Source organism: Bufo gargarizans, chromosome 7, assembly GCF_014858855.1.
Source record: "Bufo gargarizans isolate SCDJY-AF-19 chromosome 7, ASM1485885v1, whole genome shotgun sequence".
Lineage (NCBI taxonomy): Eukaryota > Metazoa > Chordata > Amphibia > Anura > Bufonidae > Bufo > Bufo gargarizans.
The window spans coordinates 128,114,110-128,132,647 of record NC_058086.1 but is presented as its reverse complement, the minus strand read 5'-3'; the positions used below and the strand labels follow the sequence as shown (position 1 = coordinate 128,132,647).

Sequence of the window (18,538 nt, the reverse complement as noted above, 5' to 3'; positions counted from 1 at the left end):
AATAAATACAATTTTGTCACTTTGGCGGGGCGGGCGTGGGTGAACACACGTGTGGGCGACCAATTAGGCCTGATCGAGCAAACACTGCGTTTTGGGTGGAAGGCAAACTAAGGTGACATTAATACTATTATAGATCTGACAGTGATCAGTTCTGATCACTTACAGATACTATAAAAGTGCCAATGCTGATTAGCGATACACTAATCAGCGAATCAGTGACTGCGTTGCAGTGGGCTGGGCGCTAACCGACGCTAACTACCTAACAAAGGGGCCTAAACTATCCTAAAACCTAACCGTCAATACTTGTGGAAAAAAAAAAGTGACAGTTTACACTGATCACTTTTTCCCTTTCACTAGTGATTGACAGGGGTGATCAAGGGGTTAATTGGGTGATGGGGGGTGATCTGGGGGCTAAGTGTAGTGTTTGGTGTACTCACTGTGATGTGTGCTCTTCTGCTGGGACCAACCGACGAAAGGGACCAGCAGAGGAGCACAGAAACCATATAACACCTTATATTTATAAATATAAGGTGTTAAATGGCTTCTGATTCAATTTTTTAAAAGTCACCAGCCTGCCAGCGATGATCATTGGCTGGCATGCTAGTGACGAACTTCTGATGTCACGATTCCCGACCCGCACTGCGCATGTGCGGGCCGGCTCTGCTGAAATCTCGCGTCTCGCAAGAAGACGCATTGACTCATCTAGGAGGAACAACAGGGCCGCCGCCAGGACTCAATCCTGCGTGCGGCGGTCCTGACCTAGTTATTTACAGTTAGGTCCATAAATATTGGGACATCGACACAATTCTAACATTTTTGGCTCTATACACCACCACAATGGATTTGAAATTAAACAAACATGATGGGCTTTAACTGCAGACTGTCAGCTTTAATTTGAGGGTATTTACATCCAAATCAGGTGAACGGTGTAGGAATTACAACAGTTTGCATATGTGCCTCCCACTTGTTAAGGGACCAAAAGTAATGGAACAATTGGCTTTTCAGCTGTTCCATGGCCAGGTGTGTGGTATTACCTCATTATCCCAATTACAATGAGCAGATAGAAGGCCCAGAGTTCATTTCAAGTGTGTTATTTGCATTTGGAATCTGTTGCTGTCAACTCTCAAGATGAGATCCAAAGAGCTGTCACTGTCAGTGAATCAAGCCATCATTAGGCTGGAAAAACACAACAAACCCATCAGAGAGATAGTAAAAACATTAGGTGTGGCCAAAACAACTTTTTGGAACACTCTTAAAAAGAAGGAACGCATCAGTGAGCTCAGCAACACAAAAAGACCTGGAAGACCACGGAAAACAACTGTGGTGGATGACTGAAGAATTCTTTCCCTGGTGAAGAAAACACCCTTCTCGACAGTTGGCCAGATCAAGAACACTCTCCAGGAGGTAGGTGTATGTGTGTCAAAGTCAACAATCAAGAGAAGACTTCACCAGAGTGAATACAGAAGGGTTCACCACAAGATGTAAACCATTGGTGAGCCTCAAAAACAGGTAGTCCAGATTAAAGTTTGCCAAACGACATCTAAAAAAGCCTTTACAGTTCTGGAACAACATCCTATGGACAGATGAGACCAATATCAACTTGTACCAGAGTGATGGGAAGAGAAGAGTATGGAGAAGGAAAGGAACTGCCTATGATCCTAAGCATACCACCTCATCAGTGAAGCATGGTGGTGGTAGTGTCATGGTGTGGGCATGTATGGCTGCCAATGGAACAGGTTCTCTTGTATTTATTGATGTGACTGCTGACAAAAGCAGAAGGATGAATTCTGAAGTGTTTCAGACAATATTATCTGCTCATATTCAGCCAAATGCTTCAGAACTCATTGGACGGCGCTTCACAGTGCAGATGGACAATGACCCAAAGCATACTGCAAAAGCAACCAAAGAGTTTTTTAAGGGAAAGAAGCGGAATATTATGCAATGGCCAATTCAATCACCTGACCTGAATCCGATTGAGCATACATTTCACTTGCTGAAGACAAAACTGAAGGGAAAATGCCCCAAGAACAAGCAGGAACTGAAGACAGTTGCAATAGAGGCCTGGCAAAGCATCACCAGGGATGAAACCCAGCGTCTGGTGATGTCTATGCGTTCCAGACTTCAGGCTTTAATTGACTGCAAAGGATTTGCAACCAAGTATTAAAAAGTGAAAGTTTGATTTATGATTATTATTCTGTCCCATTACTTTTGGTCCCTTAACAAGTGGGAGGCACATATGCAAACTGTTGGAATTCCTACACCATTCACCTGATTTGGATGTAAATGCCCTCAAATTAAAGCTGACAGTCTGCAGTTAAAGCACATCTTGTTCGTTTCATTTCAAATCCATTGTGGTGGTGTATAGAGCCAAAAATGTTAGAATTGTGATGATGTCCCAATATTTATGGACCTGACTGTAAGTAAACCTGATCTGGATCACTTGATTCAGTTGTTTGGTCCTTAACATAGTAATACCTCCATAGAAGTGAATGGCCTATTTCTGAATTATTGCCCAGTGAATTCTTTAGTATTTAAATATAATAATTCCATCTTTATCTTCACCATCTGTTATTAATAAAGACTAACTATTAAGTTCACATATATCTGTATGATGTGATTTCCTATTAACTGTATGATGAGGATTAAAACAAAGGGTCTGTGGTTGCCAGAACTAACAAGAACTTGTTTCCCTAAAGTTTGGCTAAATTTCAGCTAATCTGGTTTTGATTTGTCATTCTGTGGTATTGTGTGTAGGCTGATAAACAAAATAAATGAATATTTTACATTTCAGAATACCACAGAAAAAAATGTTAAAAATATGAAGGTGTCTGAATACTTACTGAATGTACAGTAAATGAAAAAAGGACATTTTACTTTGTTATAATTCTTAGGCCTCATGCACACGACCGTTCCGTTTTTTGCGGCCCGCAAACAACTGAAGACGCCCATGTGCCTTCCGCAATTTGCGGAACAGAACGGGCGGCCCATTGTAGAAATGCCTATTCTTGTCCGCAAAACGGACAAGAATAGGACATGTTATATTTTTTTTGCGGGGCCACAGAATGGAGCAAAGGATGCGGACAGCACACAGAGTGCTGTCCGCATCTTTAGTGGCCCCATTGAAGTGAACAGGTCCGCACCCGAGCCGCAAAAACTGCAGCTCGGATGCGGACCCGAAACACAGTTGTGTGCATAAGGTCTTAAGAAGAGCTTCTGTGTACATGTATAGACACCTGACCATCAGATATATGAGCGTATTAGACATCCCATTCCAAAACCATAGGATTATTTGTAACCAATACACCACCGGTCAGTGGAGATTGTTACCCAGCTTTTCTAGACTACAGAATCCCAGATCTGCCTATTTATTAATGGACTGTTAAATCCGCAGTATTGTAGAATATCTAGTTGGATTTGGAGGCCAGAAGCCTGGAAAATCTGAGTGAGAATCCCTATAACAAATCCTCTATACTATAGCATAAGGCCTTATGTACACGAACGTTGTTTTGGTCCACATGCGGACTCATTCACTTCAATGGGGCAGCAAAAGATGCGGACACCACTCCATGTGCTGTCCGCATCCGTTGCTCCGTTCCCTGGCAACGGATGCGAAAATAAAATAGAACATGTCCTATTCTTGTCCAATTTGCGGACAAGAATTGGTATTTATTATGGGTGCCCATTCCGCAAATTACAGAAAGCACACGGGTAGCATCCATGTTTTGTGGATCCGCAATTTGTGGACAGCAAAACACAGCACTGTCGTGTTCCTGAGGCCTAACTAGACAGATTTTTCATTATGTGGAGCTGTACTAGGGACTGCTAAATATGAAATGTATAATAAATAATTATAATAATAATAAGATAATATAAAGAAGATATACAAATAAATAGAAATTACTCCCAAATAATAGATTTGCCTTTCAGGGCATGTGGAGCTGTAATAGAAGCTGCAGAATACTAAATCTACCCTATTTGCAACGACTGTGGCTAAAAAGCGTGAACTCAGTCATTTTTGATAAGGGTTCCACGTACTTGTGACCAAATTGTGTATGTGACGCTGATCTCAGAGGCAGAGTAGAACATTCTGTTACATTAATTGATAATACATGTTACATATGATAATAGCATTGCACTTACCCCTGGAAGCATCTAGGATATGAAATTATCCCTCTGTTGCACTTGCTCGTTAGGTCATTGGAATTGGATATGTTATATCCAGGAAGACATGTAAATCGAATTGACTGATTATGTTTAGCATAACACTTTTTGGCAATTATTATTTTTTTATCATCCTTAATGCAGAATTTATTTTTATTTTTGGTCCATAACAACATAATATGATGCTCATTCATCTTGGTATCACTTGTAGTACATGGCTCTAGGACAGAAAGAGAGTGTTATGTTTAAAAATGGAATAAGCTAAGCATTCATTAAAGGAGATTGACAATAAATGGGGTCAGTAATATTACTGTATTTTTTGGCATCATATATTGATTAGTGTTGAGAGAATATCGCCACTTCGAGAATTCGCGAATATTTAGAATATAGTGCTATATATTCGTATTCCAAAATATTACAATTGCAAATTTATTGTGAATTTATTGCGAATATCGGCACTTATCAACATACCTAGCAACCAATAGGAAAGTTGCCTATAGGAGTATTGTTGATAGCGAATTTTGATATAGCGAACTTTATCGCAAATTTGATTTGATTTTCGCAATCAAGAAAATAATGACTGGAGATCACGAATTCTCGAATATATGACGAATATTTGCCAAAATATTCACAAAATATTGAAAATTTGAATATTGCCCCTGACGCTCATCACTGATATTGATAGATAATTCAAACTGAAAATAAAAGGGGTGGTCTGGCATCAGTAAATGAAGGTTATTCTTTGTATAATACAAGTTATTTTGCAGTCTATACTGTATAAGACAAAGGTTTCAAAACTTCTGTTTGCAGTTATTGAATAGTAACCTTCATTGCCTACCTACGAGGATAAAAACCTTTCCTGATCATGTGATGAACACAGAGGGGCTCGGGTTGTTACAAGACACTGTAGTTCTAACCAGCCAAGCCACCTTTGTGACAATCATGTGTGTCATGTGCCGGACTAAAGGGTGATTTAAAGAGGCTCTGTCACCCGGATCACCCCTATTAAACCAAGCACATACCCTGGTAGGGGTGATCCTGCAGTTTAAAATCATACCTTTCTCCTCAGTGTCTACATCACTGTTGTCGATAAAGTCACACTTTTATTCCTTTGCTGGCAGACAATTTTGGGCACCAGGAGGTGGCTTTTTCAGTACGAGCACCGCTATGTGACGCCTATCGACATCTTAACACCTCCCCTTCCCTTGATTGACAACTCTAGACCAAGTCTAAGTCATACTCTAGCACTGTCAATCAAGGGGAGGGGGTGGGCGGAAGGCGTAAAATATTGGTGCTCGTACTGATAAAGCCCGCCTCCTGGTGCTCTAAATTGCCTGCCAGCAAAGGAATAAAAGTACAATTTTATAAACAACTGTGGCGCTGATAGTGAGGAGGAAGGTATGATTTTAAAGAGGACCTTTCATGGGATTAGGGGTTACAAACTGGTATGATTATCAGATAGGGTGGCCCCTACATATAATACCCCTCTCTTAAGGCACTGTGTCCCTGCTGTTTTTGGTGCCTCATAGGTTAATTTAGAGTATCTGTGCAGGGAGGAGGAGACGGCCGGGTTTCTCAATGGGCATCTCCTTCTCCCCGGCTGTGACTTGGACCCCGCTACAGCCAGGGAGAAGAAGACGCCCATTGAGAAACCCGGCCGTCTCTTTCATGTACCGATACTCTAAATTAACATATGAGGCACCAAAAAGAGCGGGGGACACTTCGCCGAAATGGAGGGGGCCGCCCTATCTGGTAAGCATACCAGGTTGTAACCCATAATCCCATGAAAGGTCCTCTTTAAACTGCAGGGTCACACCTACCAGGCTATGTGCCTGGTTTAATAGGAGTGATCTGGGTGATAGAGCCGCTTTAAAGGTATTTTCCAGAATGTAAATACTGATTAGATTAGTGAAGAACATCTGGCACCCTTTGAAGGGGTCACGGTGCGTCTAAACATAGCTCCAAACATTGTATTGAATGAGACTGAGCTGGTCCATGTGACCAATGGATGAGACTTCCCAGAATGAGGAACAGGCCTGAGCACTTGCCCAGTCCCTCTCAAAAGCTGATTAGCTGGGGTGCCAGGAGTCCTGAGGATAGCTCATCAATATTTAACACCCAGAAAACCCCTTTAACTGCTTGTCATAGTTATTACACTACACGTGGCACTACAATTAACCATGTTTTTAATTGACTAATTTGCACAATGGACACAAAAGGCAGATCACATCTTCCATTTGGAAAAATGATCTGCCTAGTAATAAGCCCACCACGTAGTCTAAGGGCTGTATTACACCAACAGATTATCTGACAGATTTTCTAACCAATCATTGGTCAGAGGGTCTGTTACACACACAGATGTTTTGTTATACACACCCACTATTGGTCTGATTGGACAGATATTGGTCAGATAATCTTGGTGCAATACAGCCTATAAGGTATCTGATCTTGGACGCTCTTTCATTCCACCTCACTATATAGAATAATGTATAACCAATGCTGAAAGCTATTTGCTTAGACCTAAATTACAGTAATCTATGCCGGTCTATTAGCCTCTTCCTGACCCCCTTAATTACTGTTACTCAATTATTAATGTTTGTACACTACATGCTTTAATCTTCTATTATGTTTCATCTGATGTGTTGTAAGATTCAAGGTCCTATAGACTATCTTTTTTGAGGTGCGGCAGAACAGAAATACAGATGTGGACAGCACACGATGTGCTGTCCGCATCTTTGGTGGCCCCATTGAAATAAATGGGTCCGCACCCGTCCTGCTAAATTGCGGAACAGATTCGTACCCTGAACTGCGGATGTCTGAATTGACCTTCACTTATACCACTTATATTAGTTTTTAAAATGGACTCATCAGCTCTCCTGACATTTGTGTTTTAGTTGATTATTATAGTCTCCATAATATATCAATTGTTTGAAAAACTTTATGGAGCTTCCTTTCATATAATTGTGACACTTCTCTGTTATTCCTACTAGAAATGTGAGAAGAACTTGACGTCTCATAATTCTCTGAAATGGCAGGAGATATGCCTTGGGCCTGGGGTCAGTTACATTTTCAGATTTTTGATGGAGGGTCACTTTAAATGGATATTCCCTCTTACATCCAAAAACCATGCATAAAGAAAAATAAAAATGTACCATATGCTCGTACCAAGACAAATGGGAGGATTTTCCCACATTCCATTTACACAATTGATCTTTTTACGACCCTGAATTGTGAAAAAGGATGGACAACTGTAGTGCACTGACGACCCTGGACGGTATATGGCTCTTAAAGGTGTTGTGATTTCTCCATGTGGTATCTGTGGAGGTTTGCCACATTGTGGATTTACTGAAAGAAATTGAATACATGAAATTAACCACATTTCAGGGAAAAATGTAAGTATCCCACATCCATATGAAAAGCTAAACACAGGCAATGGGTAATAGTCATTGCTGTAATATTAGATTAGTGTGAACTCTAAGAAATGTTCCTGGAAATACTATAAATTTGTGATTTGGAATGATAAATTGTATACTGTTATATTTTCATATGCAGCAGAGTACTCTGCCTTTTAGAATAAAACTATTGTACCGTATTTTTTGCCCTATAAGACGCACCCCCCAAAAAAAGTGGGAGGAAAATGGCAGTGCATCTCTTGGGGCGAAGGCTGCCATTTTTACACTGATACACCGCCGACCGCAAGCTGCACACCGCGGCCGGCGTGTGTATTAGCGAGGGGGAAGGAGGGGCTTGGGGCCGGGGCCCAGCGCAGTCACTGTATTCTATTGCATCGGGCCCCTCTCACTGTACTAATGGTATCTGTAACTGCAGGCAGGCAATGGTTAACTATAAATATGTTCGATCCAGCACTGAGAAGCCTGTACTTACGATTATAGCATGCTGGAGGCTGGGCGGGCGGGCACTGGCAGCGTAACTTCCTACCTCACGTGCCTGCTCCGCCCACTTTATAAATGAAGCAAGCGGTGCAGGCACGTGATGTAGGAAGTTACGCTGCCAGTGCCCGCCCAGCCTCCTGCCTGCTATGATCGTAAGTACAGGCTACTCAGTGCTGGATCGAACATATGTATAGTTAACCATTGCCTGCCTGCAGTTACAGATACCATTAGTACAGTGAGCGGTGCCCGATGCAATGGAATACAATGACTGCACTGGGCCCCCGCTGCCATTTAAAGTGTAGTTGCCAGCCCCTGTATTGGGGGTTATTCACAGTGGCTGAAACTGTTATGGGGGGGATCTGTGGATGTCAAATAGCATAAGATGCTATTTATCTGTCATCCACAGATCCCCCATAGCAGTGTCATGCCATCCACAGATGCCCCCATAACAGTGCCATCCACCGACGCCCCTATAACAGTGTCAGCCACAGACTCCCATAACAGTGTCAGCCACAGACTCCCATAACAGTGTCAGCCACAGACCCCTATAACAGTGCCATCCACAGACCCCCATAAAAGTGCCATCCACAGACCCCCATAATAGTGTAATTTACAGGTTACCATTAGTTCAAAGCCCACCAAAAGCACACTTTTTGGTTAAAATTATTTTTTCTCTTATTTTCCTCCTAAAAAACCTAGGTGCGTCTTATGGGCTGGTGCGTCTTATAGGGCAAAAAATACGGTATACAGTGCATTAGTAAAGTCTTCAGATCATTTCACTTAAAGAAAAAATAATTATGTTGCTTCCTTGTGCTCATATAAAAAAAGGAAGTTTACCCCCATCAATCTGCACTCCATATGTCATGATGAGAAAGCGGATTTTTTTTTTTTTTACAAGCTGAAAAACTTGGCACGGACAGTTTAAACCCTTTGTTATGACACTTGATATTTAGCTCTGGAATCTCCCATTTCTCTTGATCATCTTTGAGACATTTCTACACCTTGATTAGAGCCCACCTATGGTAAATTCAGTTGATTGGACATGATTTGGAAAGACATACAATGGTCCCTCAAGTTACAATATTAATTGGTTCTAGGACGACCAATGTATGTTGAAACCAAGTAACTTGAGTAATTGGTTCCAAAGTCTAAAAATGTCATCCAGGATAAGAGAAAATGAAGATTTAAGAAAAATAAGCAGAAAACTAAGACTGATAAAATTAGTCCTCTTACATATAACAGTCAGGAATAGCTGCTAACTATTAACTAATACAGCTACTTTACCAGAGAAGTGGATATGGAATGATCACTTCACCTGGACCTAGCTGAACGTATGTACTTTCATAAATTACAAGGAGAACCATTGTATTTCTCTGCTTAAGTGCTAAAAAAAACATATCAGAGCAAAAACCATGCCATGAGGATGAAATATCTGCCCATAGAGTTGAGACAGGATTGTGTGGAGACACAGATCTGGAGAAGTTCTGCTACACAGAGTTCTCAAGTTCTCAAGAGCACAGTGGCCTCCATGATTCTAAGATGCATCTTAGACCAGGCCACCCCCACCAAATTAAGTAGTCAGGGGTGAAGGGTTTTGGTAAGAGAGGTGACCAAGAACCCAGTGGTCACTATGGCTGAGCTCCAAAGATCCCATGTCTAGATGGTCAACCATCACTGCAGAATTCCAACAATCTCGGCAGAAGGGTCAAAAAGAAATCTCTCCACAGTAAAATACACATCAAAGTCCACCTGAAGTTTGGAAAAAGAAGAAAAAAAACACCTAAAGAACTCTTAGACTGTGAAAAAACAAGATTCTCTAGTTTGATGAAACCATGATTGAAGTTTTGGGCTTCGATTCTAAGTGTCATGTCTGGAGGAAACCAGGCACTGCACATCACCTGTCTAATACTATCCCTACAGTGAAGCATGGTGGTGGCAGTATAATGCTATGGGGGTGTTTTTCAATGGCTGGGACAAAGACTGGTCAGGGCTGAGAGAAATCTGAAAGTACAGAGATACTGTATTCTTAATGAACCCCTGATCCAGAGTGCTCTGAATCTCAGACTAGGCCAAAATTTCAAATCCATTTAGACAATGACCCTAAGCACACAGCAAAGTTAGCACAGGAGTGACTTAAGGATAACTTTGTGAATGTCCTTGAATCCAGCCAGAACCCTGACTTGAGCTCAATCAAACATCTCCACCAACGGTCCCCATCCAACTTGACAGAGCTTGAGAGGCTCTGCAGAGAAGAATTGCAAAAAATCCCCAAATTCAAGTGTGCAAACCTTGTGGTTTCATACCCAAAAAAGCTAAAGGCTACAACCGCCGCTAAAGGTGTTTCAAATAAGTACTGAGTAAAGGGTCTGAATACTTATGCAATCAATTAACTAGTGTAAGGAACCTTGTTGAAACTTAACATTTAATAAGTAAGCATTAAAATAGGCCCATATCATTAATAGAAATGCATACAGAAAACTCACTAATCAAAGAGAAAGCAAAATTAACAAAACACGGTGCCCGATTCATAGCACCCTTACAGTGTGCGTAACTCAACAGGACAAGGAGAGAAGGTAATGTATAGACTTAAAAAGGTGTTAAAGGGACACAATGCCGGGTGTCTTACCCTAGGAGTCCCTACAGCTCCCACCAAACTGTATCTTCCTATATGGCCCTGGTGGTCCCTTTGGAGTACGGTGATAACTGCCCAGCTTCATCAAAGGGATGAAACAAAGAGAAAATAAACACTCATACCAACTCCACAGAGTGTCCCAATGCATTTCAATGGCACCTGCCAAATCATCAGGGGACAAAGTGACTGTTGTGGCGATGTAGTGCCAAAATAGTCCTAGTACCCAAATTGCCCTAGTATGCGCTACACATACCGTACAATTGCAATCAACAGTTTTACAATAACATTGTCACAAGCAGGTGTGTAGTGACAAAGGGAGCGGTGATCAATCGCTCAGCTGTACTCATGTGTTCATGTAGAGATGAAGCAGGAGTCAGAAATATGGCATCGCGTATGACGGCGGCGATGTAGATCTCTGCACGGCTGAATTTAAAGGCTGCGCCAGATCGCTACCAAGTCCGCCCCCTCCCAACAAATGACAAGTGACATGGGCCGATAATGTGAATCATCACATGATCAGAACAATCGTTGGAGGCAGTGCGGCCAGCTGGAAGGTAACTAGTCATCATCCTGACACGCTAAGCGGGCAGAATCAGAGACGGGAGGGTGGGAAGGCAAGATGGGCTAAACACGCCTCTCCAGTCACCTTGTATAATTTAAATAAACAGAGAAACTTTTACCACTGGACAAGCTGTACTTGTCCAGAGTAAAATGGGGTTTAAAGAGCCTCTTAATCGGCAGGTTCTTGGTCCATGTACTGATGGAGACATAATCAATCAATAAGCAAAGCTCTCATTTAGAAACAAGAGGGTGATAGTAATACCTTAAAGAGATACACATCAATAATATACTGAGCCATAAACAAAGAGGTGGTAAATTACCAAGCTCACCGTGCCACAAGCATGAGGTGACTATAATCTATTTAGATACAAAGAACAATAATAGTAAGGTCCTCACTGTAGAGATATACTTCTCAAAACATAATACACTAACAGTACCTATAAAAAATAACATAGCAATACTGCTACAAAAAACAAAATGGCTGCACACCGTTATATATACAAACAATAGAGCTAAGAAATGGGGGTCATTCTAGATAAAAGTGGTACAATACCGACTATAAATGAGTAATGGAAGCTCTTAGCACACATACGTGTCGGGCCCATCTACCAGGCGTCAAGGTGGTTTCTGCAGATGGGTCCCTATCACTAAATATACTGCCTCACTTTGAACTTACTTAAGCCTACAATATTCAGGGCAGTGTAGAAACCAGCTACAAATGTACTCTGCTCAGAAGTCCCAGGTAGATGGGCGTGTTCAGTCTAAAAGAGGTGCTACCCTCAATATATTGCAAGAAAATTTAGACTAGAACCTTCAGAATCACAGGTGCATATCCATGAAGCAAACATAATAAAAAACAAACAAAATGGCTGCACACCGTTATATATACAAACAATAGAGCTAAGAAATGGGGGTCATTCTAGATAAAAGTGGTACAATACCGACTATAAATGAGTAATGGAAGCTCTTAGCGCACATACGTGTCGGGCCCATCTACCAGGCATCAAGGTGGCTTCCGCAGATGGGCCCCTATCACTAATAATACTGCCTCACTTTGGACTTACTTAAGCCTACAATATTTAGGGCAGTATAGGAACCAGCTAAGAGCTTCCATTACTCATTTATAGTCGGTATTGTACCACTTTTATCTAGAATGACCCACATTTCTTAGCTCTATTGTTTGTATATATAACGGTGTGCAGCCATTTTGTTTTTTGTAATTATGTTTGCACCTGTGATTCTGAAGGTTCTAGTCTAGTAATACTGCTAGTCATGGGCGGCAACTTTATAATGGTGACTGCACAAAAAACAAAAAACAATGCACTAAAAAATCTTATGAGCCAAAGTTGTCAGCAGGAAATGTCTAAAACGTGTCGGTCCTCTGGGAGATCTTGAACCTCTATTGACAAGGCCTTGCTCAAATATTCCCAAAACTCCCACATGTGCACACGGCTCTTCCCAGTTAGATTTCTTATTTTCTGCCACCATGTATTGTATAACACAGTACCTGGAGTTCTGGGACCCCCACTTATTAAACATATCCTATGCATATGGTGCAATTGCTTTGATAGAATACTCTTATTATGAAAATGATTAACGTAAATAATATTATACTGTTTTCTTGCAATTCCAATGTTATATCAATTCACACCTGATTGATGCTTCTTGGCATTTACCCGGTACTGGTCCACGATCTCTAAAATCACAAAACATACACATTAGGATGAGGTCTGACGAATCTTGAGTGGATCGCAATGTCTTAATTTAACAAAGAGCATTCTTTAGCCCACATTCTGTAATTGAAAGACTATGACAGCAGAATAAGACTGACAGATAGAGCGTCCTTATTATAAAACATGACTATATATACCCCATATACTTATACCTCCAGTACACTTACACCAAGGGAATCCATAATATATACTTCCAACACGCACCTGCGATGTAAGCCACCGTATAGCCTTATAGCGGAAGACAGTGGCCATCGGCCACAATGGTAATGAAACGCAACATTATCAGTCGTTACCTTTCTTGTGGCAGGTTGGGTATTTCAGAATGCTGCTATTACATTGTGTCCGTAGCTTTGTTGGATCTGATATTTGATATCCAGAGCGACATTCAAACTGAACATGCTCATTATCTTCATAATGTAGAACATGATTATTCTTTAGCTGTATGTTGTTTATCATCATGTCATTCTCCTGTACAGTGCATGCCCCTGTGGCAAAATGCATAAAAATCATTTTTATTTTCAATTTAGTCATTAGCGTTTACAAAGGAAGATCCAAAAATGAGTGGCTTTGGTGTAAGTCACCACGTGATCATGCTGGGAGCGCACGGTGACATCATCACGCTCAGCGCAGGTCTTTTGGCAGGTCTTTTTCCACTCAAGAGAGCAGCGGACTGCCTCTGCGCGAGCAAGTGGATTAGGTGAGTGATTTTTTCTCTTTTTAAACTCAAAACCATATTGCACTAGCATATTACAGCTGTTAGACGGGTGCACTTTTGTCTAAGCGACCGTTAGAAATGGTCTTGTTCATTGATAGGCTGAATACAAATTAATTTGTAACAAATCTAATTTCTTATAAAAGTATAAGTGTAACACTGCGCGCTATCGATAGATCAGTTGAATGTATTAGAATGTACAGAATATAGTTAAAATAAATAGCTGGCAATCTGCAGAGTCATTTACCGCTCAGACATGTACTACCACAGACGCGCTACAAAATGTCCAAGTCCTACCTTAAACGCACGTGTATGTGTGGAGGTGCAATGTTCTGCAGCGATCCTCTTCTTGTATTTCTCTGTAATAGCGCAGAAGGGGAAGCGGATCCAAGGGGAAACGCTGAGGAGGAAACTAGTCATGACAGTATAGAGACAACAATAAATAAATATAAAGAAAATAATTCCAGAATAGAACAGACAAATAGTGAACTTCTTCTAATACCAACAGATAATAGGTTTCATATATTGGAAAATGAACAAAGATCGGATACAGAAATAATCCATGACCAATCATCTAGAAATATAAATAAAAATAAAAATAAACAAAAACAAAAACCAGTTGGAGAAAATGTAGAGATAAGACAGGAGAATATAAATTTCGAAGATATAAACCATGTAGAGGAGGGAGAAAACCAAACAGATAATCCAACCGAGATGATAGTGAGACCTAAAGATAGACGAGTACCGGAATATAATAGTAAAACAAGAAGCATTAAGAATAGTAGTAAAAAAACGGAAAAAAAGACTACTCAACAGGATTTTTTCAGGATTTACAAAAAAAACATCCAAAAAGAGGATGCAGAGGTGGCAAACACACCAAAAGACAAAAAAATAATAAAAAAATAACAGAGATACAAATAAAGGAAGAGACTATTACCGATGACTTAGGACAGAAAATATATAACCTGAGTAAACACGATCTAACTAGAGCTGAGAATGACATTCTAAAAAAGGGACTCAAGTTTGCCCCTACTACCTACTTTAATAAATTTGAAGCTTTTTTGGGAATAAGGAAGTTTATGAGGAAACTAGCCCTTAAAAGATATTATAAGAAAAAAGAGAAAAATAATATGGAAAAGAGGGGCAATGAAAACTACAATGATAATAGATATGTTCATACAGAGCTAAAAATAAAATCTAGATTCGACCCTGTTAATGAATATTCTGTACCTATCAATACTTTTTCAAATCTAGTTACCAGAGAAATAAGAAAAACTAAATACGTCAACAAATATAGAAAAAACTATATGGGCAATATAACTAAGGCAGAGAAAACAGCAATACGGAAAATGCAACAAAACAAAGACATCATCATCCGCCCCGCAGACAAAGGGGGCGGCATTGTCATATTAGATAGCGAAGACTATGAGAAGGAGGTTTTCAACATCTTAAGTGATAATAAAACCTATAAACGCCTTAAAAAAGATCCCACAGAAATTTTTAAAAAAGACCTAAAACAACTAATACAAAAAGGCAAAATGGAAGGTATCCTCAATAAAAATGAAAGTGTATTTATAGACATCAAAAATCCAAAAATAGCAATTTTTTATCAAAATCCCAAAATTCATAAAGATACACAGAGACCTCCAGGTAGACCAATAGTGTCTGGGATTGAATGTTTGACCAGTTCACTGTCAAAATATATAGACCAATTCTTGCAACCATGCGCACAGACGTTACCATCTTTTTTAAAAGACACTAATCATGTGCTACAGATTTTAAAAGATATAGAATGGAAAGATGGTTTTATAATAGGCACTTTAGACGTAAAGTCCCTATATTCTATTATTGAAAATCATAAAGGATGTGCAGCAGCCAAACACTTTCTATATCAAAAAGGGGAATTAAATAGTACCCAAATTGAGTTTATAGGCGAATGTATATTATTTATATTAGAAAAGAATTATTTTAAATATAAGGAGGATTTTTATTTACAGACATGGGGGGCCGCGATGGGGACGAGGTTCGCACCGGGGTTCGCTAATTTATACGTTGGTAGGTGGGAAGCGGACCACATACACCCCAACGGAGAGCTCCGGGCGGGCCTCGTCCTCTGGCAGCGTTCCATTGATGATGTCATTTTTATTTGGGATAAAGGAGAGGATGCACTTAAATTATTTTTAGAAGATATTAATAAAAACGAATTTTATCTGGATTTTACCTTGACTCACAGCAATCATGAAATAAACTTTTTAGACCTCACTATCTATGTCACAGGGGATCACATTAGCACTAAGACTTATTCAAAACCAACCGACTCCAATAGCTACATTAATAGAGACAGTTGTCATTTGCCCAGGTGGCTGGACAACATACCCAGGAGCCAATTTCTCCGCCTAAGAAGAAACTGCACTGAAATCAAAGAATATGTTAAAGAAGCAGAAATTCTGGGGAAAAAATTTACAGCCAAGGGATACAATGAAGATATAATGGAAGCTCAGAAGAAATAAATAAAATTGACAGCAAGAGAAAAATTAATAATAAAGAAAAATGAAAATAAAGAAGAAAAAGACAAAACAGAGATAAAGGATAGAATACCACCTATCATAACCCCATACAACACACAAACCCACATCCTTAGAAAAATTGTAAAGAAATACTGGGATATATTGAAAGAGGACAAGATTATAGGCAACCTTATACCAGCAAGACCAGCCTTCATATATAAAAGAGCAACCAATATAGGCAACAAGATTGCCTCAACTAGCAAAGGAGCAGGTATATTAGGCAAAAAGAGGAATATCCAGAGTAATCTCCCACAGGGCTTCTTCCCGTGTAAAAAATGTGCCCCATGTAAAAGTACAGCAAAAAATACAGTGAAAACACAATACATTAATAACTATGAGGGTAGTTTTGAACAGGAGATAAGGGGACACATCTCCTGCAACACAGAAGGGGTTATTTATGCGATCAAATGCCCCTGTCACAAACTATACATTGGACGCACAAAAAGAAAATTAAAAAAACGGATAAGTGAACATATCAATAATATAAGAAAAAAATCAATAGAACACCCCCTATCTAGACACTTCACTGAGTTGCATGGAGGAAAAATAGAAGGCATGTCTTTTTTGGGCATAGAGAAGATAGAAATGGATGCCCGGGGTGGAGACTATATTAAGAAGCAATCAAAGAAAGAAACAGAATGGATATTCAATTTAGATACAATGTTGCCGAAGGGCCTTAACTCAGAGATCGAGCTATTTGGTTTTGATTAGTAACAACTGTTATGAGGAGGAGGGGGAAAGGCACAGCATGCATTATAAATAATGAGAACATACGTAGTGGGTGTAACGTTCCCTGATGAAGAGTACCGCCCGTACTCGAAACGTGTAGGAAGTTTGACTCCCACTACAACCCGTAGCTCAGTTTGCGGTGACGTCACTCGCTCAGACGTGAGCATTAACCCACAGGTAACGGGAATACTTTTGCCACCGGCCGGGGCTATATTCCCAATACCTATTGTAATATAACTATAATATTAGCCTATGCTGGCCATCCTCTCCCCTTGGATCCGCTTCCCCTTCTGCGCTATTACAGAGAAATACAAGAAGAGGATCGCTGCAGAACATTGCACCTCCACACATACACGTGCGTTTAAGGTAGGACTTGGACATTTTGTAGCGCTTCTGTGGTAGTACATGTCTGAGCGGTAAATGACTCTGCAGATTGCCAGCTATTTATTTTAACTATATTCTGTACATTCTAATACATTCAACTGATCTATCGATAGCGCGCAGTGTTACACTTATACTTTTATATACACATTTGGGACCCGTGCAGCTAGCCTGCACAGCATCCTCCATAGCAAGTACGGGACTGCTATTACACTGCTGCGCTCTTATATGGTGTAGCGCCAGTTGATTATTATTAAATCTAATTTCTTGTCAAACTTTGGTGAAGCTGCCAAATTGAATTTTTCTAAACTTTGCTCATCTCTAGTTATAAACATAGTGAGGTCTCAGCTAGTTGAACAGTAATGTCACAAAACAGGTCAAATAAACATGATAATATAATATAGTACAAGGCACATGCACACAGTGATGCCACAGTGCAGAAAATAAACACTGGTATACCCTCATGTTGAAGGGTCCCGGGGTGGATTGGCCAAAGACCCCAAAGGGAAATTTCCTGATGGGCCGATGCCCCATGGGGCCACCCAAGTCCTCCTCTCTGCAGCTGACCGGGTACATAATGAGCTCTCAACAGTAATTAACACAGTGAGAATCAGGTACTCATGTACTCGGTAAGCAACCACACATGACTTCCCGAATTCAACTGCTCCGGCTGCACCTCACCTCCTAAGCCCCCTGCTCCGTATCTTAGCGACAACTGGAGAAGGAGGACAGAAAATTGCATCTATTGATGGCCACCACAGAGGGGCAGCTTTTGGGGCAGTATATTGTGCTGCACTGTGGTATATTGTTCTGATGGGACCGTATTTTGCACTATGGTATTGTTGTCCCCGCCTACTTGGGTTGCCCTGCCTTCTGTTAATTTGGACCTGCCTACAAAATGGAGACACTTTTTTATTTATTTTTTCCAGGGCCACTATACATTTCCAGTCCGCCCCTGGAAGGGTCAGCTTACAGCTTTGAGATTTCCATAAAAATAATTAATGTTTACTCTCCATCCTAAGCATGAAGGACGATTCCTAAAATTTTAAAATGAGGGTAAAGGTCCTTTTACACGGACCGATAATCAGGCTGATTATTCGGGATGAGTGTTTGTATAAATGCTCAGTCCTGATGACTGGCTGTTATAAGGGTGTCTTAACATGGGGCAA

At 40.5% G+C, this 18,538-nt stretch overlaps 1 protein-coding gene and 1 long non-coding RNA gene across 3 annotated transcripts in view; one reads left to right on the top strand and one right to left on the bottom strand.

Moving 5' to 3' along the window:
- The window catches only part of LOC122943052 (complement factor H-like), a 115,010-nt gene that overhangs the window by 12,311 nt on the left and 84,161 nt on the right, over nt 1–18,538 (bottom strand). For both annotated transcript variants that reach the window (XM_044300452.1, XM_044300453.1), the window contains 4 exons: nt 13,274–13,465; nt 12,899–12,943; nt 7,327–7,506; nt 4,141–4,381 (listed from right to left, as the gene is read on the bottom strand). In XM_044300452.1, the coding sequence (XP_044156387.1) occupies nt 4,141–4,381; nt 7,327–7,506; nt 12,899–12,943; nt 13,274–13,465 (658 nt within the window). The remainder of the gene's footprint in view (nt 1–4,140; nt 4,382–7,326; nt 7,507–12,898; nt 12,944–13,273; nt 13,466–18,538) is intronic.
- LOC122943053 overlaps nt 7,418–18,538 on the top strand; it is a 37,587-nt gene continuing 26,466 nt past the window's right edge. The window contains exons 1-2 of the long non-coding RNA XR_006390817.1: nt 7,418–7,553; nt 13,508–13,677. This is a non-coding gene — a long non-coding RNA (uncharacterized LOC122943053). The remainder of the gene's footprint in view (nt 7,554–13,507; nt 13,678–18,538) is intronic.